At 36.1% G+C, this 27,799-nt stretch overlaps 1 protein-coding gene across 4 annotated transcripts; it reads right to left on the reverse strand.

The window, feature by feature from the left end:
• Window positions 1-5,388: 5,388 nt before the first annotated feature.
• LOC126725861 (metal transporter Nramp6-like) lies at window positions 5,389-21,546 on the reverse strand. 4 transcript variants are annotated; one of them, XM_050430850.1, is made up of 15 exons: window positions 21,267-21,545; window positions 20,941-20,978; window positions 20,647-20,789; window positions 19,198-19,276; window positions 19,049-19,089; window positions 18,504-18,582; window positions 18,294-18,398; window positions 16,405-16,514; window positions 15,997-16,178; window positions 15,848-15,917; window positions 15,463-15,636; window positions 15,199-15,303; window positions 8,861-8,992; window positions 6,473-6,568; window positions 5,389-5,858 (listed from the first exon to the last, which is right to left on the reverse strand). In XM_050430850.1, exons 3-15 carry the CDS (start codon window positions 20,764-20,766, stop codon window positions 5,532-5,534), a joined length of 1,620 nt encoding a protein of 539 aa, XP_050286807.1. In that variant the 5' UTR covers window positions 20,767-20,789; window positions 20,941-20,978; window positions 21,267-21,545; the 3' UTR covers window positions 5,389-5,531. The 4 variants fall into 4 exon arrangements, with proteins under 4 accessions (XP_050286807.1, XP_050286808.1, XP_050286806.1 ...); XM_050430851.1 differs by lacking the exon at window positions 20,941-20,978 and having other exon boundaries at window positions 15,463-15,633; window positions 21,267-21,546; XM_050430849.1 differs by lacking the exon at window positions 20,941-20,978.
• Between the last annotated feature and the right edge of the window lie 6,253 nt (window positions 21,547-27,799).

Genomic DNA, 27,799 nt, shown 5'->3' on the forward strand with positions numbered 1-27,799 from the left:
TTGAAGTACTCTCTCATTTAGTGAGGGAGAAAGTTCCCAATGTTTTGTTTCTGATGGAGACAAAGCAATCCGTGGAAGAGATGAAAAGGATACAAGCAGACTTACCCTACCGCTGCATGGTAGTTATTCCTAGTGTTCGTAGAAGAGGCAGTTTGGCTCTCTTATGGATGGCTGATGTTGATTTGCATGTACAAACATATTCACCTAATCATATTGATGCTTTGATTAAAAAAGGCAATTCTTTTTGGAGGTTTACAGGTTTCTACGGGTGGCCTGAGGAGCAACAGAAACGTGAATCATGGCAATTGCTTAAGCACCTTCACTCTAGGAGTTCGTATCCGTGGCTATGTTGCGGGGATTTTAACAAAATATTGTGTATGGAAGAAAAACAAGGCCGAATTCCTAGGCCTTTGAGGCTGATGCAGGGCTTCAGGGAGGCGCTCTTATTTTGTGGACTAGCTGACTTGGGTTTTAAAAGGAATATCTTCACTTGGGACAGTGGTAGGTTGGGCGAGGATTTAGTGCAAGAGAGGTTAGACAGGGCCTGTGGCAATTGTGAGTGGAGAGCCATTTTTCCTTCTGCAAAAGTCAGTCACCTCCAGGTATCATATTCGGATCATGTGCCTCTTCTAATATCTACAACAGAACCGATCAACATTAGGAGGAGAAAGAGGTTGCCAAGGCATTTTGAAGAAAAATGGGCTACTCATCCAGATTGTGAAAGAGTGATCTGTGAGGCTTGGGAAGGGCAGATCCGAAATGGGAGTCCAATGTTTGTATTATTTGAAAAAATCAAGCAATGCCAACATGCCTTGGTGGACTGGAGCAGAAATAATTTTGGGAACTTCAAAACAAAGCTACATAAGAAACAAAAGGCACTTAAAGAGTTATCAAGGGAGATTAAGGCTGAGCACTTTCAAAGAATTAGAACACTAAAAGCCAAAATTAACACTATTCTACACCAGGATGAACTCTTTTGGCAACAAAGGTCTCACTCCATTTGGCTACCTACAGGTGATAAAAACACAAAATTTTTCCACCAACGGGCTAGCCAACGACATCGCAAAAATAATATATTTGGTATTCAAGATGTGGATGGTAGCTAGAAAACATCTGAGGACCAGATTTCACAGGTTGCAGAAAACTATTTCCACGATCTCTTCACTTTAGAAAATCCCACAGATATGGAGAGTGTTCTAGATGTGGTGGAGAAGTGGTTTACAACGGAGATGAACAATTCTTTACTACAATCGTACACAACTGAAGAAGTCAGATAGGCTCTTTTCCAAATGCACCCATCAAAATCTCCAAGCCTCGATGGTATGTCTTCTTTTTTCTTTCAGAAATTTTGGAATATTGTGGGAGTTGATGTAACTGAGGCTATCCTTTCAGTCTTAAATTCTGGACATATGTTGCGTAAAATGAATTATTCTCATATAGTGCTTATTCCAAAAAAGAATGATCCATCACTGATGTTTGATTATAGACCTATAAACTTGGCTAATGTTGTTTCAAGAATTTTATCAAAGGTGACTGCAAATAGATTAAAGCTTGTGTTGCCAAATGTGATATCTGACACCCAAAGTGGTTTTGTGCCAAATCGGTTGATCACTGACAATACCACTATAGCATATGAACTACTACACAAGATGAGGAATAAAAGAAAAGGCAAGGTGGGACAGATGGCGGTGAAGTTGGACATTAGCAAGGCATATGATCAGGTTGAGTGCGGATTCTTACGGAATATAATGCTAAAGCTTGGCTTAGATTGCAGATGGATAGATATGACCATGGAGACAATTACTCCCACAAGAGGCATAAAACAAGGAGATCCGCTTTCACCATACTTGTATCTATTATGTGCTGAAGGTTTGTCTGCGTTATTGAGGAAAGCTGAAGAGCCTCGATCACTTAAGGGTGTTTTGTCCAGCCAACAGGGGGTATGTATTTCCCATCTTTTGTTTGCTAGTGATAGTATGTTATTTTGTCAAGCCACAGTTGAGGAGTGCCAAAGAGTGCTAGATATTTTGGGCAAATATGAAGCTGCATCGGGTCAGGTAATAAATAGACAAAAAACAACATTATTGTTCAGCAAGAATACAAGGCAGGAAGTGAGGAATGCTATTCAGCAACTTTTGGGAGCTCAGGTCATGTCAGAATGTGAGAAGTATTTGGGTCTCCCAATGCCAAATGGGAAGTCAAAGGTGGGAACATTTAAAGAGCTCCAAGAAAAGATATCCAAAAGAGTGATGAAGGAGAAATATATTTCTAAGGTGGGGTGAGAAGTTCTTATCAAAACTGTGGCACAGGCCATCCCTACATATTCTATGAGCTTATTTAAGCTCCCAAGGTCAATATGTGATAATATCAATTTCTTGGTAGCTAGATATTGGTGGGGCCAAAACCAAGAGGGTAGGAAAATCTCTTGGATAAAGTGGAGCAAAATGTGTAATTCAAAGAAAAAGGAGGGATTGGGTTTTAGAGACCTTCATGCTTTTAACCTTGCAATGCTCGCTAAGCAAGCATGGTGTCTAATTCATAACAATGGGTCGCTTTTCTATAAAGTTTATAAAGCAAGGTACTTCCCGAATACTTCCTTTTTGGATGCTGAGTTGGGCAATAATCCCTCATTTGTGTGGCGTTCATTACTAGCAGCTAGGGATATTATCCATGCAGGGTCAAGATGGACAATTGGAGATGGCAGAAATTTATCCATGGCATCCCACTCTTGGCTACCTCACTCATCCGTTTTCTTGAATACAACCTCACAAAGATATGAAGGTTATTGATCTGATCGACAAGGACACTTGGCAATGGGATAGGGGGAAGCTGTTTGCTACGTTTGATAGGCGAACATGTGAGTCCATTCTAGCGCTGCCCCTAACTCATCAGAATTCCCAAAATAAGCTGATTTGGAAGGAAAATAGATCACGATGGTTTACGGTCCGCTCGGCGTATCAAGTAGCTCTCCGCTTAAAATATCCGAACCAGGCTGAACACTCATCGGTGCAAGCTGATGGGTCCACTTGGAGGAAGATATGGAAGTTAAAAGTACCTCCAAAGGTCCGTACCTTCCTATGGAGGGCATGCTCAGGATGTCTACCCACAAGGGAGAATCTCCACAAAAAACGGATCAGAATTGAAGAAAGATGCGAGCTGTGCCATCACCATAGCGAGACAGTTGGTCATGTGTTGTAGGAATGCCCCCTTGCGAGAAACGTCTGGGCTCTGTTTAGAGGTACAATCCAGAAGTGCAGCAATGAAACGGACGACTTTTTTCTCGTTCAAAATGTTGCAGCAGAAGCTGGGTTCATCTGACTTGGAGAAATGGGCAATCACGGCTTGGTCGATATGGAACGCCAGAAATCGGTTCTACTTAGAGAGAAGGTACAGGCACTCCCGAAGTACATTTTTGACAGCGCAATGGGTCTACTGGAGGAATATCAACGCCTAAATGCAGCGCAAGTTGTGTTGGCTTGACTCCTACCTAACGTGTTTTTTTTTGTCAGTTTTGCTTTTCTTGGGACATCTTAGTGTTTGTCTAGCTTGTTGTACTGTTGTCCCCCAACACTACGGTAATCTAGTTATACCTGTACACGTTTACTTTTCTTTTAATAAAACTTTCTACCGCTTTTCGCTCAAAAAAAAGGGAAAATAACACAGATTTTATGCAACAATGTACGTCTTCCATGAAAAAAATGTCAACGGGACAATTTTCATATTCCCATCATAAGTTGCCTTATTCAAGTATGATTTTTATTCAATGACGGTCATATAAAAGGAATTTTACAGTCTTTGATTTAAAACTTGGTTAATCCCGTAAAATTGATTGGAATCAATCAAGCAAGATTTAACCATTGAATATACAAAGTTCCTTGATTTATGAGCTCAAATCACGTAAGGTAATTTAACATGGTATCAAGATAGGAGGTTCTGAATTCGATCCATATCTCCTCTTCTTTACCTCTCATTTAAATTCTTCATTTTGGGTCTCTCACTTATTAAAAGGGAGTTTGAGTTCACATATGAGGGAGAATGTTAGATGTATGTGGTTAAATGATTATACTTAGAAAAATACTATGTTTACAACACTTTCACAACAAATAATAAGTGACAAGCTGTTATAGGTCGTTATTGGTGGATAAAAAAATAATTTTAGTGGTAAGTTTAAATTAGAATCAACAACTACCTAGCACCTATTATTTGTTATTAAAGTATTGTGAAAATATTATGAACATAGTACTTCTCTTAAATTTATCATATCCCAAAACTTAAAACTTTTTGAAAAATTGGTAATTTAACATCTCAGATTTTATACACTCTCATTCTGTCCCTTTTAAGATATGTATATATACACTCTCATTCCGTCCCTTTTAAGATATGTATACACATGATTCTCATATCTGCAGAGCTTAAGAAGCTGTATCGATGTCCCTAAAACACGAAAAGCAACCAACAGTTATTAATGATGTTTTAAAGAGAACTTATTGTTGAAAACACTGTAGCAAAATAATTTTTAAATATGTGAATAGTATCGTGGGACCCAAATTTACCTAAAAATTTACATTTTGTTGAGCTTGACTGTGTCATGAATAATGCCATGGGACCTAACCAAAAACACAAGCGCACACTTGCTGCTACGCGAACGCACACGAAGTGTTAACATTAATTGGGTTGGCAGGGAATTTTTTTTTTTTTTTTTTAAATTTATTTAAAGCCATACAACCTCTTTTCTTTCTTTGTGTGTGTGTGTGTGTGTCAGGTGTGCAATGTGATTTGGTACCAATCAACCATCTGCTTGCTTGGTTTCACGATCCTTAAAAACTTGGTTATTTTCAAGTGGTTCTTTCTACTTTCAGTCTCGACTTAATTGGATCGTAACCAATCTCAAGTAGTTGCGATCAAGTACGTTCCACCATGTTGATCTTTTTCGACTCGTCGGTGGAGAAGGGAGTTGTTTTGGAAGTCCATCCACCTATCAGTATTCAGTAGCCTCTCTCAGCGCTCGCCTTCACTTGCTGTGTCACCATCTCTACTTGGATCAAGTAGATGTTCTGTTTGTTCTTTTACTTGGATTACAATCTCTACATGCATGCTTTTCCTTGAGATTGTAGTATAGATCTATGGGTATTTTTACTCATCAAATGGATCATGAGCATCACTTTCCAAATCACATCCAACTAGCATGCTCTTTCAACTTTTTTTTTTTTTTGGGCTTTCAACAATTTTTTTAAGCTTTAACCCTACTCAGTTTATACTCGTGTGTACCTAGGAGTGATTTCATTTTTTGTATATGGGTGATTCAACTTGGTGAGAATAACAAGCAGTCTATGTAACCAATTTAAGCCCTAAAAAGCCGAAAATCCCATTTTTAAACATGAAAAAAAATGAAGAAAAGTCAAATTTATTACAAACTTTATTTGAACATATATAGCTTCCATCTCTAGATGTTAGTAACATTGTATACCTTGAACTATAAACTACGTGTCCTAGACTTTCTGCCTTCTTAATTGAGCTTACCCAACTAATCATCAGTCAAGATCGACTGTATCTCTTCTCGGAGGTAACTGCATGCTCACTATATCTTCTCTTGGTAGACTTTCCGATTCGTTAGTCATTTGCCTACTTCCAGGTGTTGTTAATGCCAAAAAGTGTGTAGCCTCCTTGTTTTTGCGGAAAACCAAATATAGGATTCCAGACAAATATACTGCCATACTGGAAAACCCAAATATTCCAAGAAACACAGCCGCCACAAGTTTCAAGTGGCTATGAAGAATCAACTTGATGAAACCAGTTATCAGATAGTATATATTTATTGTCATAATCAGGGAACCAATGATCCATGTGGCAACTGAAATCTGTAATAGAAGATAGAACAAATTAATGAACAATTACAGATAAGGTGCAAAAACATCAGCACTGCCCTTGTGATTATATTCTAGTATTGGAGCAGTGTCACACTTTCTCATTATTGAACATATTTTATGGCTAAAAAATGAGTGGAAAAATTTAATTAGTAGAATTTTTTTTCCATGTTGGCTAAAAGAAGACTTTTTTTCCTTGTAAAGACACTTTGGTCAGAAATCAATGCATGCATTATCTATGGTAAAGGATATACTACACCCAGTTTCTAATACTGGCCAGCAAGAGAACTACTTGAAAGATTCTCAAAAGGGTTGAGTTTCCACTAGCAATTGCAGATTATTAGTTGCAGACCGGCTAACATACTATTTTATTTGATAAGTAAATATAAGAAAAATCTTAGAATTAAAAATAAACAAAATTATGTGCAGATTTATTGTCTAACATGTGAATTCATTTGCTTGTATACCTTCAGGATCAGAAAATCCAATGCAAGGATACACTTAATAGTCTTGCCAGTTTAAGAAACAAATCAAATATCTACAACCTTATGTTTGATCAAATGTGTAAGGGTTTTGCAACATACGTTGCCACTCATACAAAATCTTACCAGGGTAGAGTTTGCATGTTCCCCCATCTTGATCTTACTGCTGGTGAACTTGAGAAGTGGAATAAGAGCAAAAGGGAGCTCAAATGACAAAATCATCTGACAACATAACATCAGAGTAAGCTTGCAGCAGAAACTAGATATGGAAACAAAAACATAAATCAACTTGTGAATGACTAAGCATGATGAATTGCAAAATCACAATCTCATTTTTAACCAGAAATGTAGGACTATCAGTGAAATATGTGAAAGAAGAAAAACTTGAAAGCATAAAGTTGAGAGTAAGGAATTCCACTGTGTAAATAAAGGTTCAAATAAATGTAATGTTGGGGTGCCGAACTTGATGCAGGGAGCACCAAATTCATTTAAGAATTTGATTCTAAATTTGAATTTTGAATTTAGTTTTTAATGTTGAGGGTTTTAAAGGGATTTGATTAGGCAATTTCCATATTAGTGTTGTTACTAAAGCCTATTAAACTAGTGTTCTTGTAATTGTGAAAGCAGGTAATTTTGAATAAGAATTATTATGACAAGTTCAGAATATGTCTCCTCTTTTGTTCTCTTTGTTTGGTGGTGATGCCAAATGCCCTTAGGTTGTGATGCCTAGGGCTTGCAGGCAGATTCTAGGTGATGAAACCTAGGGTTTGTTCTGTTGTTCCCTTTTGTTTCTCTTTTATCACTATTCTCCTATCGTGTCCTTTATCAGAACTGCCCTGGGTATACCCAAGGGACCATAAGATAAAACTAAAACACAGTAAAATAAACAAGTAATTCAAAATTTTAGAGATGTGAAAGTACAACTTGGAAATAGACTAAATCAATTATGGCACAAGAATCAACAATAGTATAACCATCATTAACTAGAAATATATAGAAATATGCAGTACCAGTTAGAAGCACAACTTTTGCATTTAAAACTAACAAGAAAGAAATCTAAGCAAATCAACTCTAGTAATTTAGAAATCTATTTTATTACAAACACACATTTTAGTCTTTCTAATACTCAATATACTATATGAACAAAAAGGTCAATAATTTCTATGTGAAAATACAGGAAAATTGCACTAACCTCTCTTGAGGTTTGCTCAAATTACACTGACCTTCCTCCTAATATTTGATTGAAGATAAACCTCTCTTATCTTTCAAAAAAACTACAGTCACCTCCCCTACATCTTAACTCCATTAAATCCACTAATGGAAATTGATATATTTATGCTTTTACCCTCACTTTCCAATTGAAATTCTCATTTTATATTCACTTAAAAATTGAAAATTTTCCATTTTACCCTCCACTCAAACCCTTTTTTCTCTATTCCGGATTTTTTTTTTTAATTTTTTTTTATAAGTATTCTATTTTGCTTTTTTGGTCTCTTTGGTTTTTATTTTTACTTTTCTTCTCTCTTTTATTTATTTTTTTTTGGTTGCTGTTTGTTTCTACTATTCACCTCTCTCTCTCTTTTTGCTGTTCCTTCTATTCTGTATGGATTTTTCTATTTCTATTTTACTCTCTAGAATGCAAACTCTACTTCTATCTAGCAAGAAGACACTAATGATACAACACAATTAAAATTTTAGCTATTGCTATCCAACAGTTCAAGCAGCCCTCTGCTGCATCAGCAACAGGAATGCTATCAGTAGCCCAGTTTGATCATGAAGAATGAAATCAAATCCAGCAACTATTGAAACTGCAATGATCTCAGCACAATCACCCAGTTGATGTCTTCATCCAACTGAGTCTCCAGAATTTTTATTTACAAATGATTTATAAATAAATTAAAAAAAAAAAAAAATTCTTTTTCTTTTCATCAAGTGAGAAATGGACCTAGCTAGAGAGAGAGAGAGCCACACTAGTAGTGGAGGCTTGTGGTGGCGACAGTGTGTTTGGGTGGAAGAGGGTTTTGGTGTGTTACAGATAGAGATTTAGGGTTTGGAATTTTGTTATAGTGCATTTGGTTTAGGTTTAATCCAAGGACGCTGAAATGGGAATTTAACTTGGTTCACAATTATTTGTTTAGGTATCAATGCAATTTTTTAGTGAAAATAATTCATCAACGCACTACGACATAGAGGGTTGCAACACTCTTCATATGGTCATTTGATTAAGGTCATTTTGTCTAATGCTAGTTCTTTACAGCATTTTTCTCTCTCATACACATAGGCAAAGTAATGCTTTGGCACATGCTTTAGCCAAGAGAACAAGACATTCTTTTCCATTGTTGGTCTAGATGGAGTATGTTCCCCCAGATCTTTATAATTGTTGTTCTTCATACTTTAAAGATTTTGAATAATACAGCCTTACCAGCCTTCTTCTCAAAAACAAAAATTCAGTTTAGAATGATTGATCCCAGAACTTTGGAAGTAAAAGAGAAATGATGGGAAAAAGTATCTTACCGAAGCAATGATGATTAATTTTCCAGCCCCAGCAGAGCCACCAATAAGAGCAACAATTAAACTAGGGACTATAGCCAAGGAACGTGTCAAAAGGTTCCGAATCCATGGCTGAAGCCTTAAATCAAGAAATCCCTACAAGAATAAAAACATGAACCAGGCATAATAATCAGTATAACGATAATGTAACTCAACCAAGGTAGGGAAGGGAAAAGTGTATACTGTATACATGCGCTCTATAAAGACATGAAATAATTGCTAGCATCACACTAGTAGATTCCTTAGTAAAAGAAAGTATCGCGTTTCTAGGGTTTGAGAGGAACACAAAAGCCAACCATCAAAAATTTTTACTGAACGCCAATGATAATAAGACTCCCAATACAAAGCTTATATAAGCTTGTCAAAAGTCCCAGCAACACGTAATCTTGACAAATAAACTAAACTAAAAATTAAACTGAATAAAAACCACAAGTCCCTACTAATTGGACCCACAGATTATTAAAATTCTAAATTTCAGCACTGTGGTACTGAGGCAGCAGAGTGTGTGAATACGTCGGATATCTCTAACTGGGTGAAGTACAGACTTCCTGGTTTCAGTAAACTGGTAGGGCTTCCTCTAAGTTGACATGAGAAGTTATGTATTGCTTTGTTACGAAAGATCAAGAGGGAGACGGAGGCTGCCAAAGTGTCGAACAGGAAAGTTACAGTTCCTAGAAAAGCTGTTATCTATAAGGATAAAGGGAAGAGAAAGCTGAGGAATTTGCAATCTTCAGTTAATTATGATGGTAGGTAGAGTGTTGGCTGTTGAGCAAAGATAGTAGTTGGGAGATACAGGTCTTTATGAATTTAAAAATTCTTTCTTGGAATGTTAGGGGTTTGAATGATTTTCGGAAACGTTTGATAGTGAAAAATTTATTACGTGAGTGGAAGTGTGATGTTGTCTGTCTTCAAGAAACTAAGCTTTCTACCTTGGACAAACAGATGGTTTGCAGCTTGTGGAGTTGTCCTTATGTGGATTGGGTGGCTTTAGATGTTGTCCAAACGGCCGGTGGGGTTTTGATGATGTGGGATAGGAGGGTTTTAGAAAGGTTGGAGTTTATGGTGGGTTCCTTTTTTGTGTTAGTTCGGTGGCATGGGGTGGGAGATGGTTTTAGCTGGGCGTGTTCAGGGGTTTATGGCCCAAATGATAATAATTCGAGGGGGCAAATGTGGGACGAGTTGGTAGGTATTTAGCAATACTAGAACATTCCTTGGTGTTGCATTGGGGATTTTAATATTGTTCGTTTTCCGAGTGAACGGTTGGGTAATTCTTGCCTTACTCCGGCTATGGAACAATTTTCGAAGTTCATTGAGGATCTTAATTTGATTGATTTGCCTTTGGAGGGAGGGAGCTATACTTGGTCTAGCGGTTCAGATCAGCCTTTGATGTCTAGGATAGATAGAGCTTTGGTGTCTCATGATTGGGAGGAGCACTATCCGGATGTGATCCAGCGGATTTTACCTCGCCTTGTTTCAGACCATTTCCCAATTCTAGTGGAGGTAGGGGGAATGGCAAGGGGGAAAAGTCCATTTAGGTTTGAGAATATGTGATTAAAGACGGACGGGTTCACAAATAGAGTTCATTCTTGGTGGAATTGACATTCTTTCTCTGGTACATCTAGTTTTGTGTTTGCCAAAAAATTGAAGGCTTTGAAAGAAGATATCATTCAGTGGAACCGTATTGAGTTTGGTCATGTCAGATACAAAAAGACTCAATTATTGGAGGCTTTGAATTTTTTAGATGCTAAGGAAGGGGAGTTTGGCCTCTCTGATACAGAGACATGTGAGAGAGTTGTGGTGAGATCTAAAGTAGAGAATCTTCTCTCATTGGAAGAAATCTCATGGAGACAGAAATCGAGGATGTTATGGATTAAGGAAGGAGATAATAATACTAAATTCTTCCATAAGGTGACTAATTCCCGTAGAAGGTATAATCATCTAAGTATTTTGGAGGTGGATGGGGTGATCTATGAGGAGAAATCCGAGGTGGTTGCTCAGGTAGTTCAATTTTATAAAAATTTGTATCGGAGACAGAGGAGTGGAGGCCTTTTGTGGAAGGTTTGGAGTTTGATCAGATAGATGGGTTGGAGAGGGACTGGCTTGAAAGAAGGTTTGAAAAGGAGGAGATTCTTCTAGCTGTTAAAGAGTTGGAAGGAGATAAGGCTCCAGGTCCAGATGGTTTCTCTATGGCCTTTTTTTACCATTGTTGGAGAGTGGTGGAAAGAGATGTTCTAGATGTTTTTGAGGAGTTCTATCAACATAGTAAGTTTGAGAGATCTTTGAATGCTACTTTCATAGCAATAATTCCAAAGAAGAATGGTGCTTCCAATATTCGAGACTTTAGGCCTATTAGACTGGTGGGGAGCTTGTACAAGATCTTGTCTAAGGTTTTGGCAGATCGATTGAAAGTGGTTTTAGATCAATTGATATTTGAATCTCAGAATAGTTTTGTGGGTGGTAGATAGATTCTTGACTTAAGTCTTATTGCCAATGAGTGTGCTGATAGTCGAGTAAAGAGCAAGATTCCGGGGGTTATTTGTAAGCTAGACATTGAGAAAGCTTATGATCACGTGAATTGGGGGCTTTACTGGATCTATTGAAGAGAATGGGCGTTGGGGAGAAGTGGTGTAGATGGATTCGCACTTGTATTTCTACTGTCCAGTTCTTTATTTTGGTTAATGGGGCTCCAGTTGACTTTTTTGGGAGCACAAGGGGATTGAGACAAGGGGACCCACTATCCCCTTTGTTGTTTTTGGTTATGATGGAGGTTTTAAGCAGGATGTTGAAAAGAGTTGAAGGTGCTGGCTTGATCAGTGGTTTTAAGGCTAATGGTAGACGGGGTGAAGGGGAATGTGTCTCGCATCTTTTGTTTGCAGATGACACTATTCTATTTTGTGATGCGGATGTGGAGCAGATCCGTCATGTTTGGATGCTACTTCTTTGTTTTCAGGCTGTGACAAGTCTGAAGGTTAATGTCTTGAAGAGTGAGATGGTTGCAATAGGGGAGGTTAATAATGTGCATGCCTTGGCAGAGATTCTGGATTGTAGGATTGGGACTTTGCCTATGACCTATCTTGGTATGCCGTTGGGGGCTTCCCATAAGTCCCCTACTAGTTGGAATCCTATCTTGGAGAAAATTGAGCGGAAATTGGCTGGGTGGAAGAAGTTGTATTTGTCAAAAGGTAGAAGGTTGACGTTGCTTAAGAGTACGCTATCTAGCCTTCCTACTTACTATTTATCTCTTTTTACCATCCCTTCGCATGTGGCTAATAAGATTGAGAAGTTGCGAAGGGATTTCTTGTGGGGGGGACTCGAAGGCACATTAGGTGGGGTGGGATAAGGTGTGTCCTCCTAAGGTGAATGGTGGTTTGGGAGTAAGGAAATTAACTACTTTTAATAAAGCCTTACTAGGAAAATGGTTATTGCGGTTTGGAGTTGAGGAGACTCAACTTTGGAGAAGGATTGTAGCTTTGAAGTTTGGAGAAGAGTGGGGGGGGATGGTCTTCCAAGCTGGGTAGGGGTGTTCACGGGTGTGGTTTATGGAGAAGTATCTGGAAAGGTTGGGAGGTTTTCAGCAAATATATTCGGTTTGAGGTAGGGGTGGGGGATAGAGTGAAGTTTTGGACAGATTAGTGGTGTGGGGATTTACCACTCCAACTGTCCTTCCCGGTAGTGTATGGGATTGCTACTAATAGAGAGGCATCTATGGCCTCGTCGCTCGAATGACTAGGGATTGAGGCACAGAGAAGCTGGAATGTCTGTTTTTTTAGGGGTCCAAATGATTGGGAGTTGGGTGAGGTGGAGGATCTCCTTCGTACCCTGGGTTCTAATTTACCTCAATCTGAGAACGGAGACCGTTTGAGATGGAATTTGTCGAAGAATGGGGATTTTGACATCCACTCGTTGTATAATAGGCTTCGAGATCCCTTGCCTATTATCTTTCCTTGGAAAGGTATTTGGAAGGTTAAGGCTCCTTAGCGCATCTCTTTCTTTGTTTGGACTGCAACTTGGGATAAGATTCTTACAAGCGACAATTTGCGGGGAAGAGGCTTTGATTTTATTGATTGGTACATTATGTGTCGTTGTAATGGGGAGACGGTGGATCATTTGCTACTCCATTGTGAAAAAACTTATCATTTATAGAGTTTGGTCTTTAGATCTTTTGGGATTTCATGGGTCTTGCCAAGATTGGTTGCAGATACTCTTTTTGGTTGGTGGAATTCGTTTGGAAAGCACTCTTCTAGCATTTGGAATGTAGCTCCGTTGTGCCTAATGTGGTGTATTTGGAGAGAGCGAAATTGGTGAACTTTTGAGGATATGGACAAATCCGATGACCAGTTGCTTGCTTCTTTTAGCGGTTCTCTTTTTGATTGGTCTAGGGCTTGAGGACTCACCTCTAGTGATTCTCTCCTTTTGTTCCTTAGTTCTCTCCTTTGTAATTAGCTTTTTCTATCTATTTGTTTCTGTTTGTTTCTTTTTCTGTACTCTTTGTTCTGCCTTGTGTTTTTTCATGAGGTAGCTTTTTGAATATACATCTTTCTTACTTATAAAAAAAAAGGCTAATGGTGGCTTGGGAATAAGGAAGCTAACTACATTCAATAAAGTCTTATTAGGGAAATGACTATGGAGTTTTGGGTTTGAGGAGACGAGACTTTGGAGGAGGGTTGTGAAGTTTGGAGAAGCATGGGGGGATGGACCTCTAAATTGGGTAGGGGTGTACATGGTTGCGGTTTGTGGAGAGATAGTTGTATGGGTTGGGAGGCATTTTGCCAAAATACTTGGCTTGAGATTGGGGTGGAGAATACAGTGAGATTTTGGCAAGATAGTTGGTGTGGGGATCAACCTCTTCAAGTGACTTCACCGGTTTCATATGAAATTTCCATTAATAAAGAGGCTTATGTAGAGGCTTCATTGACAAGACAAAGGGTGGGGGAGAAGACGACTTGGAATGTTTGTTTCATTCAAGATCTAAATGACTGGGAATTGGATTAGTGGTGGATTTCCTTCATATTTTGGAATCCAATATATACTTTCAACTTAAATTGGGGATCACATGAGATGGAAATTGAAAAAGAATGGAGAATTTGATATCCATTTGCATTTTAATAAGTTGCAAGGCTCCCTCTCCAATGTCTTCCCTTGGAAAGGTATTTGGAGAGTTAAGGCCCCTCAACAAGTTTTTCCTTGTTTAGACCGCCAGTTGGGATAAAATTCTCACAAGTGACAATTTATGAGGTAAGGGTCTTGCTTTCGTTGACTAGTGTGTCATGTGTCGCTATTGTAGGGAGATTGCAGATCATTTAGCGCTTCATTGTGAGAAGGCTCATTAGTTGTGGGGTTTTGTCCTTTACATCTTTTGCGGTTTCCTGGGTCTTTCCAAGAATGGTACTAGATATTCTTTTTGGCTAGTGGAATTGGTTTGGGAAACATTCGTTTGACATTTGAAATTTAGTTCTGTTGTGCTTGATGTGGTGTATATGGAGGAAGCGTAATAGGCAGGCATTTGAAGATGTGGATAATTCGGGAGACCATATGCTTGCTTGTTCTAGTGGTTCTCTGTTTGATCACATCTAGTGAATCCCTCCCTTTGTTTATTAGTTCTCTTTTCCTTTGTATTTAACTTTCTTTTCTGTTTCTTCTTTTTTTTTTCTTTGTACTTTGTGTCCCCTTGAGTTTTTTTGCACAGTGGCTTCATCTATACAGACTTTTCTTACTTATCAAAAAAAAAAAAAAACAATTCAAGCATTAATTCTTAATTTATAACTTGATAAGTTTATCGTATAAGAATATAAATTATCAATTACAAATCAGGATGTCATCTACAAAGAATAAATCCATAGCCTAAAGTAACTAAATCATGCAAGAGGATCATTAGCTATAGAACTAACTTGTCAACTTGTTCAATCTAATGACAGGAAACCAATGGCACTTATTAAGAATTGATTTAGGGAAAGATTTTGCTGCATATTTGTATTCAGCAATTGCTGCATAATGGGTTATGTGGCAACAAAAAGAAAGCAACATGTGTCCAATGGTCATGTGCAATGCACATGATCAAGTGGACCATTAGACACTTGTTACTTTCTTACCTTTCCCATTAATTTATATCCTTAACGCTAAGAAATAAGGCTAGATAAGACAATAACATTATATTTTAACTTCAAATTTTCAACTATGAGAAAGTAAGTGTTTTATTTTTTTATTTTTTTAATGGTAGAAAATTGATAATGTTCTTTGGAAAAAAGAAATACTAAAAAAATGCTCAGACCTGCAGAAACACATAAAATCAGTTAGCAGGATACCTGCATAACATATTGCCCTGCATATGTCCCTGTTATAGTAGAACTCTGACCCGATGCCAGCAAAGCAATTGCAAAAAGTTTCGAACTCCAACTACCTAAGACATTCTGTAAAAAATAATAAAACCACAACCAGAAAGCATTTGGATGATTAGCACATTCAGTATACAATGTGAAATAAACTATGAACTGCATAAAATATTAGCATTTGTTTTGCCAGAACAGAAAACAACGATTGGAACATTTGTAAATTTGGCAACCACGTACTTCTAATAAAAAAGAGGCCTTGTTCAAGTCCAAGTTCAAGCAGTTGTTTTGATCTTCAGCACTCAAATGTGAGGAATTACAAACTGCGCCACTTACAGAAATAACGGATATATTAATGAGGAAAGCCACCATTAGTGCAAAGGCACTTTCTATTAGATAGAATCTGCAAGCCTGCTGTGAAATATTATGCCATCAGTTTCTGCTTGACCGTATTTCCAGAATACTCTTTTCTGGAAACAAATGATGCATACACTGAAGAGTTTGGGGGAAAACAAGATTAAATACCAAAATCTTCAAGATTTGTCGTCTAGTTTTGATGGGAATAGACACAAAGAGAGAAGAAGAATAAAGTTCAAAACTGGTCTGCTAAAGAGAGAATTTTTACTTTGATGCCTTGAACAGATTGTGGTATCTTCCTAGAAAGCACCAATGCTGAATGGAGGAAGAGATTGTGCCTGCAGCAAAGTAAACAAAATCAAAAAGGGGTGGGGAGCAAGAAATAATGTATAACTTTGGATGGCATAAGAAACCTACGGCATAACCATCGCACCAAGGAGTGAAATTGCAAGGCCAGTAGCACCATTTCCTTTGAGATTAGGAACAAAGAGACCATTTACAACTTCAGTAGCATCAGGCTTTGCATATCCGAGCTCCACAAAAAAGCATGCAGCAATTGTTAATACAAGAAATGCAATCAAGAATTCAAGTTTCCTAACCTGTAAACAATGAAAAAAATGAAAAATATTATCACAGGGCATGAGTTTTTTATATTTAAAAGTTATTTGTATCAACGTATTGTTGTTAACATATATCTCTTTGGGTCATAAGCATAAGAGATATAGTTATTACTCTTCTTAAATATGATCCAAAAAAAAAATAAAAAAAAAATCCCTTTATAGATAGCAGGAAGCATATAGACTATTGAAAAGCATGTCAAGATACCCCGTACTGCTGTAACGCTAGAAGAACCAATGTACTAAGCCCCGTCAGAAGAACACCACACCATACAGGAATACTGAAGAGCATATTCAATGCAAAAGCTGTTCCAATCACTGCAACATAAAGGAGAGAGTATGAATCAAATAAATTTGAACAGTGAAAATGAAGTATTAATTAGATTAAAGCAGAAACTTTCACACAAAAATTAGATTAGTAGTCCGTTTGGAATCCGCTTATTTTGCTGAAGCTGAAAACTTTTTGTTGAAAATACTGTAAATAAAAGTAAAAGTTAACTGAAATAGTACAGTGGGACCCATGAATAGTACCAAAAAGTGCAATGTAACCCATGAATAGTAGCACAAATAAATTGAATAGTAAAATAAGTTGGCAAAAATAATTCATGCTAGATGCACAATAGGAATAAAGAATAAATCATCATGACATAAATAAGCAAATCAAGTGAGAGCTTGTATACAAATGGAAAAGACTCCATATCAGACTTACTTGAGTTGTGTTTCAATGGTCAACAAGGCAAAAGGACTATCCCAAGAGCCATACATGAAAGTATGCTTTAGTGTGTGTTTGGCAAAAGTTATTTTTGTCAACTTATTTTACTATTCAACTTATTTTTGTTATTATTCATGAATCCCAATGTACTATTTCAGTTAGTTTTTACCTTTATTTAAAGTACTTTCAACAAAAAGTTTTCAGTTTCAGCAAAATAAGCAGAACTCAAGCAGACCCTTAAGGGAAATTTGCATGAACTTCAACCAACTCTTTAGGGTCAATGTCATATATCTTATTTCTCTATTCTACGGTATCAGAAGTCAAGACTCCAATTTAAATCATAAGCTATTCCATCTTCCAATCTCTCTAGCTCAACCCATTTTCTTTTTGTCCATTTTAAAGATTTATCAACTTTGACAAAACCTCATTTTGAACATATTTTTTCTTTGATAAGCCAATTTGAACAAAATTGCACTCATCTTGTGAAACAAATGATCTTTGTTGCGACAACACTACCCACCTTAGTCCCACTGAAACTTACCACCAATATATTTCCCATGCATTCATCCCAAAATTCTATTCCCATCTCCCTACTCATCTTATCAACCTACTGAATAAAATGAGGCTAGTACTTGTGGTCTCATGACAAAGCTAACCCTTTAATCTGACCATCCAGAGTTAAAAGAGTGCTCCAACTAAGATTCAGGCAAGTGAATGTTTAATGTTAGGAATAATTATTAGGTAATCTTAGAACTTCCCATCAAATGTTTTACCCTCTTCAATCATTCAACAAAACTGTAATAACTTTATTCTTTATTGAGCTTCACGAGTCACATCACCATAAATACCTAAGAGAAAATAAGAAAAAAAAATGGACCTATTCTTGTGGCCTAGTCAATTAGCTGTACATTAAAATTGTTAAAGTATTAACTAAAGAAAGTTGAGCATGTTCATTTGTCACAAGTTTATATAAAGATGCCAAGGTGATGGTCTTAAGGTGGCATCTGGTTCAAAGAATCTTGTTGATGGTCTTAAGGTGGCATCTGGTTCAACGAATCTTGTTGATGGTCTTAAGGTGGCATCTGGTTCAAAGAATCTCAACAAGATTCTCATGGGTATCACATTCTCATTTTTCATGGGAACATGATTACCACTTTGAATTATTATAATCTGACATTCAGTGGGAATGCACAGGGGGGCGGGTGTTTACATAATGCACACAGACACACACACAGGTATGTGGAGATTCTTGAATTAGTGGAAGTTTTAAATTAGTTAGCTAAAGCTGTAGAACATTCAGAATTAGCCGTTTAAAACAATATAAATTAATAGCATTATATATTCCATATACTGTAGCAATTTTCAAGCAATAAGAAGTACCTTACCTTCAGGAATGTCACATGCAACAATAGCAACTTCGGCAAGAACCCATAGTATGAAGTTTGGGACCTTATTATATTCATTTCTACAATGCTCCGCTAAATGCTTCCCTAAAATTGCAAAACAGCATTGAGAGAAAGAGAGCAGATTTGCAGTTAAGTACGAATAGATTGGGATAATACATATAATAAAGTGTAGCTTCACAAATCACATGCCTGTGGCAACCCCCAGATTGGCTGCTAGGGATTGAATAATGAGAGCAGCACAAGAAGCCACTAATATGATCCAAAGTAACTGAAAAAAAAAATAGCATTGTAATAGTAAATAAATAATTAATTGAAAATAGAGAGAGCTCCCGAATGAAAAGCATATGCTATGGATTTTACCCCAAAAAAAAAATTGCAAGTAAAGCTCTAAGAGTGTATTCTATAAAACAGGCAGGCCAAGACCCAATGAGATACTATGATTTGCACAAGGGTGCATGTAGAGAAACTCTAGATGCATGGAACCAATTATACACAGGTCCATCTAAATGAAAATTAGTTAAAGATGTAGAAAAAATTTCCTATAACAAGATAGCTGTCATACTTGTCACTGTTAATGTATGACATTGCCAAGGTTGCAAATTTTGAAAGATTCGTATGTAGTTGGCATTTGACTTCTAACAAATGTCATTGTGTAAGACTACTTTCTTCTTTGAGAATGCTATCTTCTATTGAATACCAAAGAAAAAGCTTGTATTAAAAAATGAAATACGCACCCCATACTTGTATTGTGCTCCTGCCTGTAGATCCGTTTCAACTGTGAGTTAAGAGTAAGATAAAAAGATGGTATATATGTTAGTAAACTCATGATTTATGTGGGCACAAAAGGAAATATATATATATATATATATATACACAATCTTACAATTTCCAGGATCAATATATGCAATAGAAACTAGAAATCCTGGGCCCATGTATGCAAATAAGTTTTTCCAACTTTTCCTCTACAAAAAATAAAAAAGATAACATAAATGGTCTTGAACCAATCAATCTTCTATCAAATTTAATACCATCTACAAGAGTTCACGTCTTATCATTAAGCAGGAGAAGCACAAAAACAGACCTTCAAAAAGAGAGGAAAAAGTAGAAAAGTATGTCAGCTGGCACAATTCATGTAAATCTGAGAGTCAATGGCACTTGAGGCAGATTTTGCTCAAACCAAGAGTTAATGCCACTTAATGTTGTCTTACAATCAACATTTACAAAAGAACAACAACGTTTTGGGGAAGCAAATTCCATTTATAGAATAACAAAGTCATTAACCCATTTAAGTATATTTTTAAACATGCCATTTGTGCATTAATTACCACATGGTCCACATACAAAAGGAACTCTAATAAAATACTACGTCATCTGTTTGTTCACTACAGCATTTCAACTCCTGTACATTGGTATCTTCTGCTTGCTATTGCGTCTTGAACAGCCTAAAATAAGCAATCATCACAATCATTGAACCAACCTAAGTGATGCAACAAACTTAAGAATTGAAATATGCCCCCTGCTGATGTCACCAATCTATATTATATTACAAGAAAAATAAAATAACCTCTTTTTTTGTTTTTACGAAAGAAAGTCCCTATCCTTTTTCCATCAAGACCATCACCATGATCTCAGATTTTTTAAGCAGTGAGATTAATTCAAGTAGTAATATCAGATGGAACTTTGAATTCCATCCCTACCATTTGAACCAAAAAGACAAAATTGATAATTGACTAAGGGTGTCATAATCAACTCCTAGCTGTATTAAGTCTAATCTTTGACATAATTTTAAGTTTTATCCCACCCTTTCCCAAAACCATTCTCATCTTAGAAGTGACAGCATATCTTTCAAAGTTAACTTATTGCCCTCCAGTGCCTCTACCCAACCCCTTTTCTCCTTTCATGCAATTAGTCATCTAAATGACACCAAAATTCATAGTAGACCAAAATTAATTTTGGACTAGAAGGATTGACTAGGTAAACTGCTATTTTTTCAAATAGAAGATATCCATCCTGGTCACTATGGACGCATTTGTCCATAAAGACGTCTAACAGAAGAGTAACTTCAAACACTTAACCATATTCATTCATCTCGGTTTCTCTCATAAGGATTTGTTCAAAAACTTCCAACAAAACCATGTGCTTAAGATATCTTTCTAGATTCTATGCAATCTTATAATATAAATTCACCCAACAAAAAACATAATTAAACAGAAAAAAAGAAACAGAAAGTAGAGTATTAATCAATATTTAGCTAGCAATACTTTATCCAAATAAATTATGCAGAAAACAAACATATAACTAAATATTTGACAAGGAACATAATTAAACTCACATCAGGAACAACAATCCTATCAGCATCTGGGTTCTCAATCAGCGGCGCATTTGAAAAACTCCTATTTCCAGTGCTGGCAATGAACTGTGGCTGCCCAGATGTTGAACCAGTCGCAGCCATTTCTCTCTTCCTCTATACTAATACTATATTATACCACACCGTTAGAACCAAAAATAAATAAATAAAGGCAAGCTTGAGTTAGTAATTGATATTCACGTAAAAACTCAATATGTGCACAAATTTAGTACTGAATAAAGGGTAAAAATAAAGAATAAAAACAGTTTTATTGGTTACCGAAAAGTGAGACACACGGGATGGGAGTGTATGATGAACTGTAGGAGTTTGACAGAATGTTAGAGTAAAGCAATCTTGTATTTTTTTATTTTTTAATGTTGGACAATCACTTGTTACAGATATACATAATCAGATCATACAAGTAATTGAATTTCGAATTGCTACGATGTATATATGAAACAACGTAACTTTCTCTGCACCAAAAATACAAAGAAACAAAACGAAGGGACCCGACTTCGGCGGATTTTCTACTATTGCGTGGTGGTTGGATACAAGTTTATAATAATAAGTAGATATAAAAAAAAAAGGTTCAGAAGGACAGAAACCTTAAGATTTTGCAGAACCTCCTCCCTCAAGTAGAAGAAGTTCACGGCACGAATTCAGAGGGACAATAAAATGTCCTTTTTATATAATACTTCTCTAACACGGCGCACCCCACCTATGATGCTACAGCTGAGTAGTATAGTTAACTTGTGTTGTGAATCCACTTGTGACGATCTTACAACAAAAAATATTTGACGCTGTGTGAGTGCGACTCTCTTTGTCCACCTTTTCTGAAACTGTCAGCTCATACCTTGATTGTGAATGATACGACTCGTTAATTTCAATCTCTCTCTCTCTCTCTCTCTCTTTTGAATGAATAAACGAAGATAACTATTTATAAACGTCACGCGTCCACTTAAGATGCCTGCAAAAATAAGTGGCTGATTGGTGCATGCATTTAAACACATATTTTTAATTTTTAAATAATATTACACATATTTTTACATATTTTTTTATTACACGAATTTCTAAAAAATATAAATAATTTTATTAGAACGACATTACCAAATGGCCCCTAAAATACTCTCCTACTAGTTCTTGTCTTCAAAATAAACTAGTCGCTAATCCGTGCGATGCACGGGAAAACTATTAAAAAATAATAAAACATGCATATATTAAAAGACAATTTAAGTTCATGTGTGCTTGCAAGGGATACATACCTAAATAGTTCTTGCGGTAGAAATAAAAGTCTTATCTTTGAGATAAAGAACTGATGTAAACAAACTAACCTTACATAAAACAAATTAAAAAAAAAAAAAAAACATAAAACTGATGTCACGAGAAATTCAGCCACATAGTAGTAATATATATATCTCTTAAAACCTAAACCTAAACCTAAACTTAAACGTAAGGACTAAATATTTATGCGCCTTCTCTTGCTTTCCTGATGTATTTGTTTAAAAACATAAAACCGATGTCACGGGAAATTTAGCCACATAGTAGTAATATATAAATATCTTAAAACCTAAACCTAAACCTAAACCTAAACCTAAACGTAAGGACTAAATATATAAACAAACTAAACTTACAAAAGCTAAACTTTATAAGCTAAAATCTATACCGTGAGTTGTAGATTTTGAATGCTATACCGTGCGTTTAGGGCTTCTTACATCTGGAGAGAGAGAGAGAGTTTGCAGAAACCAAAGAAAATCTCTTTATAGCTTAAGAAACACAATATAATAAAATCAAAGAGATAAAATTTTCAGAGGACAAAATATTATAGATAATTAAAAGAATTTTGGTTTAATTCTTGAACACCGCAACTCCATAAAATTCATACTAATAATAATATTTTATGATAGCGCAGTTAGAATTTTGGTGGAAAATTGTGGTGCTAGCAAAGGTTTCGGTTTTATATATATATAGATGAGTATTCAATGGTGAACAAAGTACTATGTATTAATTAATATATAAACAAAACTAACCTTATAAAAGCTGAACTTTATAAGCTAAAATCTATACCGTGTATTGCAGATCTTGAATGCTTTAGGGCTTTCTACGTCTGGAGAGAGAGAGTTTGCAGAAACCGTGACTTTATATTTCTTAACTTGAGAGAGGGGTAAGGTTGCTAGGGTTTTGTAGATCTTGAATGCTTTAGGGCTTCCTACGTTTGGAGAGAGAGAGAGTTTGCAGAAACCGTGACTTTATATTTCTTAACTTGAGAGAGGGGTAAGATTGCTAGGGTTTTGAGGAGTTATAATTTTTATTTATTTTTTATTTTTTAAATATTGTGCTGACGTGGAAAATTGTGGTGCCAGCAAAGGCTTCGGTTTTATATATATTTTAAATATTGTGCTGACGTGGAAAATTGTGGTGCCAGCAAAGGCTTCGGTTTTATATATATATATAGATTTATCGAAAGCGCATGTAATGAGGTTAATATTAATACTTCCATTTGGGACCACTTCTTCTATCTATTGTTCTAGCACTATGCTTTTTTCTTCTCACTACATTCCCACAATTTTGGTGCGGAATAAAAAATATTGTGGTACTATATTTTCTCATTCCTCTATAAATTCATACTTGAACATAATTTGCACATTTTTCAGATGTATGATTGGATTACAATTACATTACTTACACGTTGAGCCTACACTAGAACTTAGTAAAATGTAATTCAATCACTATTTACCATGTGTTTAAGTTGGGTTTAATTGTATTCTCTCTCTCTCTCTCTCTCTCTCTCTCTCTCTCTCTCTCTCTCTCTCTCTCTCTCTCTCTCTCTGGGTTTTGAATGAATAAACGACAAAATCTATTTATGATGGATGCTAGACATGACAAACAGATCAGATTAATCGAGTTTGAATTAATAGAAATGTCATCTTAAATGGGTTTTAAAAATTAGTCAAGTCAATCAGGTTATAGGCCAAATCAGGTTCAGGTTGACCCGTTTTCTCAAATGAAAAAAAAAAAAAAACATGCGTTTGTCACTTCTTAACATATAAATATAACAGTATTAGTGTAGTGATCATAAGCTTCTTTCCTTAAAGAAGCCAATTTGGCCTCAGATGCCCCAAGATTTTTGTTGTTCACTTGTGTTTTATTTGCTATCATATATATAGACACAATAAGTGATTGTGATGATAATTAAATTTAACTATATGGTTGTGTTTATAAATGCAATAAAAAGTAATTTTTTAAAATAATAATTAAATTCAACTATAGTTCATTGGTCAATACAATCACATAGATGAATATATATATATATATATATATATATATAAAGCTAAAACCAAGAGAAAATCTAATTAAATTCCAAAATTGAAGCCTAATTTGTGTCATGTGTCAAATTATTATTATTTTTTTAAATTTTGGTACAAGTAATTATTATTCAATGCAACAATCAAGAGTTTTGTTAGTTTTTATATTGAATGTGACACCACTTTCAACAAGAAGTATTTCTTTTAAAAAAAAAAATTCTATAGCATATTAAAATTTTAGTTTCAACTAGACAACTCTTTTTTTTTTTTTTTTTTTTTTTTTTTTTTAAGAACCTTATCATTTGAAAGAGAAAATATTATTTTGAATCTAAATTGAGTAAGATAATGTAACTATAAAATCTTTCTAAAACTATAATTAAAAAACTTAAATCATAATTTATTTCATCACAATAATAAAAATAAAATTAAGAAGTAAAATAATATTTTCTTTCCTAGAATAAAATACAAAAGCATAAACAATTGGCATTTTCTATTAAAGAATATTCTTAATTATAGGGCTTTTTTAAGGATTAACAATTTGTATTTCATAATTCCCTCATTTATCTTTGAAACTAATCAATTTCCCCTTTTATGTTTGAAAAATGTGCAAATACTCATAATCCATTATTTTTATATCTAAATCCAATGGAATGACAATAATTACAAATACAATCCAATAAAGGCAAAAACACCATTTCGGTCCCTACATTTTGGAGTCACAATCAATTTGGTCTCTATATTTTGATATCGGTCAATTTGGTCCCTACTGTTGTAAACTTACAGTCAATTTGGTCCCTACTCAACTCACTAACAGAAAATGCTTATGTGGCAAATGGTTTGTACATGTCGGGGGTGAAAAAGTTTCCTTTCCGCCAAATGAGATTTATGTTGGGTTAGGGGGTCTAAACCGAAACTCGACGATGGGCTTGATGCACGGCCCAAAGGCTTTCAGTGAAGGTCCAAGGAATCCACTATATTTTATGCCTTAGGCCTAGATTGGGACTGACAAGAGTGGCCCATATACAATCCCTACAGCAAACATGTCAGCACGGTTAAAAAGCATACTGTAAGAAATAACCTAGCAATAAATTGTTTCTGCAGAAAATGACTCAACGGTAAGGTGTTTCTGCTGAAAATAGCCCAGCGGTAAAGTAAGATAAAATAGGATAAACCTCTAACTGTTAGCTACTTCACAAATTAAGGAAAATATCTACACTTTCAGACTCATCATCTGTTAGCTCTAGAGAGGCGTCTTTTAATACAACAATATGAGGGAAAAATTATATAGTAACAGTTATATCATAACTATTAATAGTAAATGAATAAGTAAATATCATGGTTTCCATTATGACAAATAATGAGGAAAACTTAGTGTAAGATGAAGGGAGAGAGAGAGATCCCAACTAGCGCACAAGATCATTATGGTGCCAAAACATGCTCGTGAATATAGTGAGTAGTGAGTAGAGAGAGTCATTTGTGAGTAGTATGAGTAATGAATGAGAGTGTATAGTAAGGTTGCTGGAGCTTTCTGCTGGGGGTAGATAAGTGTTTATAAGTAGAGCTATGAGAAGTGTTTTTGAGCTAAGAGTTGGGGACTTAGTTTCTAGGCTTGAAACTAAGAACTCAATGCTTTTTTCAGAGCTTAGAGAAGGTTTAAACAGAGAGGTTAAGGAAAAATTTTTCCTGGTGTATGTCTTAGTGTATCTTGGTCTCCTCTAGTGTGTTGGTTGAGCAATAATGGAGAGTTGCATTTATATCTGGGTTTTTAGGGGGTGATTAGCAAATAATCTCTGCTAAATCTTTCCCAATCCTCAGAAAATCCTTAGAGAATCTTTCTTGGGATTTTAGCTAATAATGGTAAGCTCAACTTTTAGAAGGTTGTTGCTGTTTTGGGTAATAACAGCTGGGGTTCTGACTTAGCATTGAATGCTGATTGGCCTTAGCTGATGGGATTAAAGCATGCTTTAGGCTAATGAGCTTGGTTATGCTACAGCTAGAATCAGAGCTCCCTAGGGCAAATTGCATCACTCCAAGCCAGGTGTCAATCTTGGAGCTCTTGCTAGGAACTTTGCTAGGATATCCTTGGTGCCCTCCAAACCACATTTTCCTAAGTTTCCCCATTTGGGGTACATGTGCTTGGTCCATGAACCAAAGAATACACGTTTTTAGTATGAAAATAAACTGATTTCAAGTGGTTTCAAGAGCTTTAATGGCCTGGGCATGGCTGCTCTTGGTTCTTGACCAGATGGGTGGAGAAGAAAGAGGTGACAGCTGGCTGAAACTTACCAGCTTTCTGTCACATCACTTTCAGTTTTATGTCACTTGAGAAATGATGGGAATTCAGCTTGGGAAGGAAGGGTTTAACCCCTGATGGACACATGTCCTCTTCTGATCTGATTGGACAAGTTGGGACTTGATGGGAAGGGGCTCCAGTTGTTTAGTTGTGTTGAGATTTGGCTTGTCACCTCATGTGAGCTTCAGCTGTTGGAATTTGTGTGTGAGCTGGGCTGGCCTAGCTGGGCTTTGTAGTTAAGCTTCTTTGGGTTTAGTCATTCTTACAAAATGAATAGTTTTGCCATGGGTGATATACATGGGCTTTCATAAATCTTGTAAGAGAAGTATTTTTTGAGGGATTAGTAATTATATTTCCCATGAGTGAGGGATTTAGCATATGTAAAACAAGTGTCAAAAATAGTATTTAAGCTTTGTAAGTATGTGCCAAAATAGCATTTAGGCTTTGAGCATAAAGTAATTGTTTTTGCCAAAATAGTGTTTTGGTCTTTGTAAAATCGTTGCCGAAATATTATTTGGGCTTTATAAAATAGTGCCAAATTATTATTTGGACTTTATGAAAATAGTGCCAAATTATTATTTGAGCTTTTAGAGATAGTTGCCAAATTAGTATTTGGACTTTGTAAAATAAGTGCCAAATTAACATTTGGGCTTTGTAAAATAAGTGCCAAATTAACATTTAGACTTTGTAAAATAGTGCCAAATTAGTATTTGGGTTTTATGAAAATAGTGCCAAATTATTATTTGGGCTTTTAGAGATAGTTGCCAAATTAGTATTTGGGCTTTGTAAAATAAGTGTCAAATTAACATTTGGGTTTTATGAAAATAGTGCCAAATTATTATTTGGGCTTTTAGAGATAGTTGTTAAATTAGTATTTGGGCTTTGTAAAATAGGAGCCAAATTAGCATTTAGGCTTTATGAAAATAGTGCCAAATTAGCATTTGGGCTTTGTAGGATTTTGCAAAAATATTGCCGTGTGGCAACGGACTTAGTAAAAGTGTCGTATCATAATGGACTTTAGAGGTGCCGCATCGTAGCGGGCTTTAGAGGTGCCGCATCGTAGCGGGCTTTAGAGATGCCGCATCATAGCGGGCCTTGAAGATGCCGCATTGTAGCGGGCTTTAGAGGTGCCATGTAGCAACGAGCTTTAGAGGTGCCGCATCGTAGCGGGCTTTAGAGGTGCCTTGTAGCAACGGGCTTTGTAAAAATGCCATGTAGCAACAGGTTTTAGGGTGTCGTGTAGCAATGGGCTTTGTAAGAGTGTCGTGTAGTAACAGGCTTTATAAGAGTACCGTGTAGCAACGGGCTTTGTAAGAGTACCGTGTAGCAACGGGCTTTAGGATGCCATGTAGCAACGGGCTTTGTAAGGGTTTTGTTGGGCTTTTTGGATTTTCCCACAAGGTAAGTGCTTTTGGGCTTTTTATAGTGATGGTATAATTTTGTGGCTCAATAGGGTAGTAATATGGTGAGTATTTTTGTGAAAACCCAAGTTGGATAATATGAGGGCTATAATGGGTAATATCTGTGAGAGGGCCCAAGGCAA

This window comes from Quercus robur, chromosome 5 (assembly GCF_932294415.1).
Source record: "Quercus robur chromosome 5, dhQueRobu3.1, whole genome shotgun sequence".
Classification (NCBI taxonomy): domain Eukaryota; kingdom Viridiplantae; phylum Streptophyta; class Magnoliopsida; order Fagales; family Fagaceae; genus Quercus; species Quercus robur.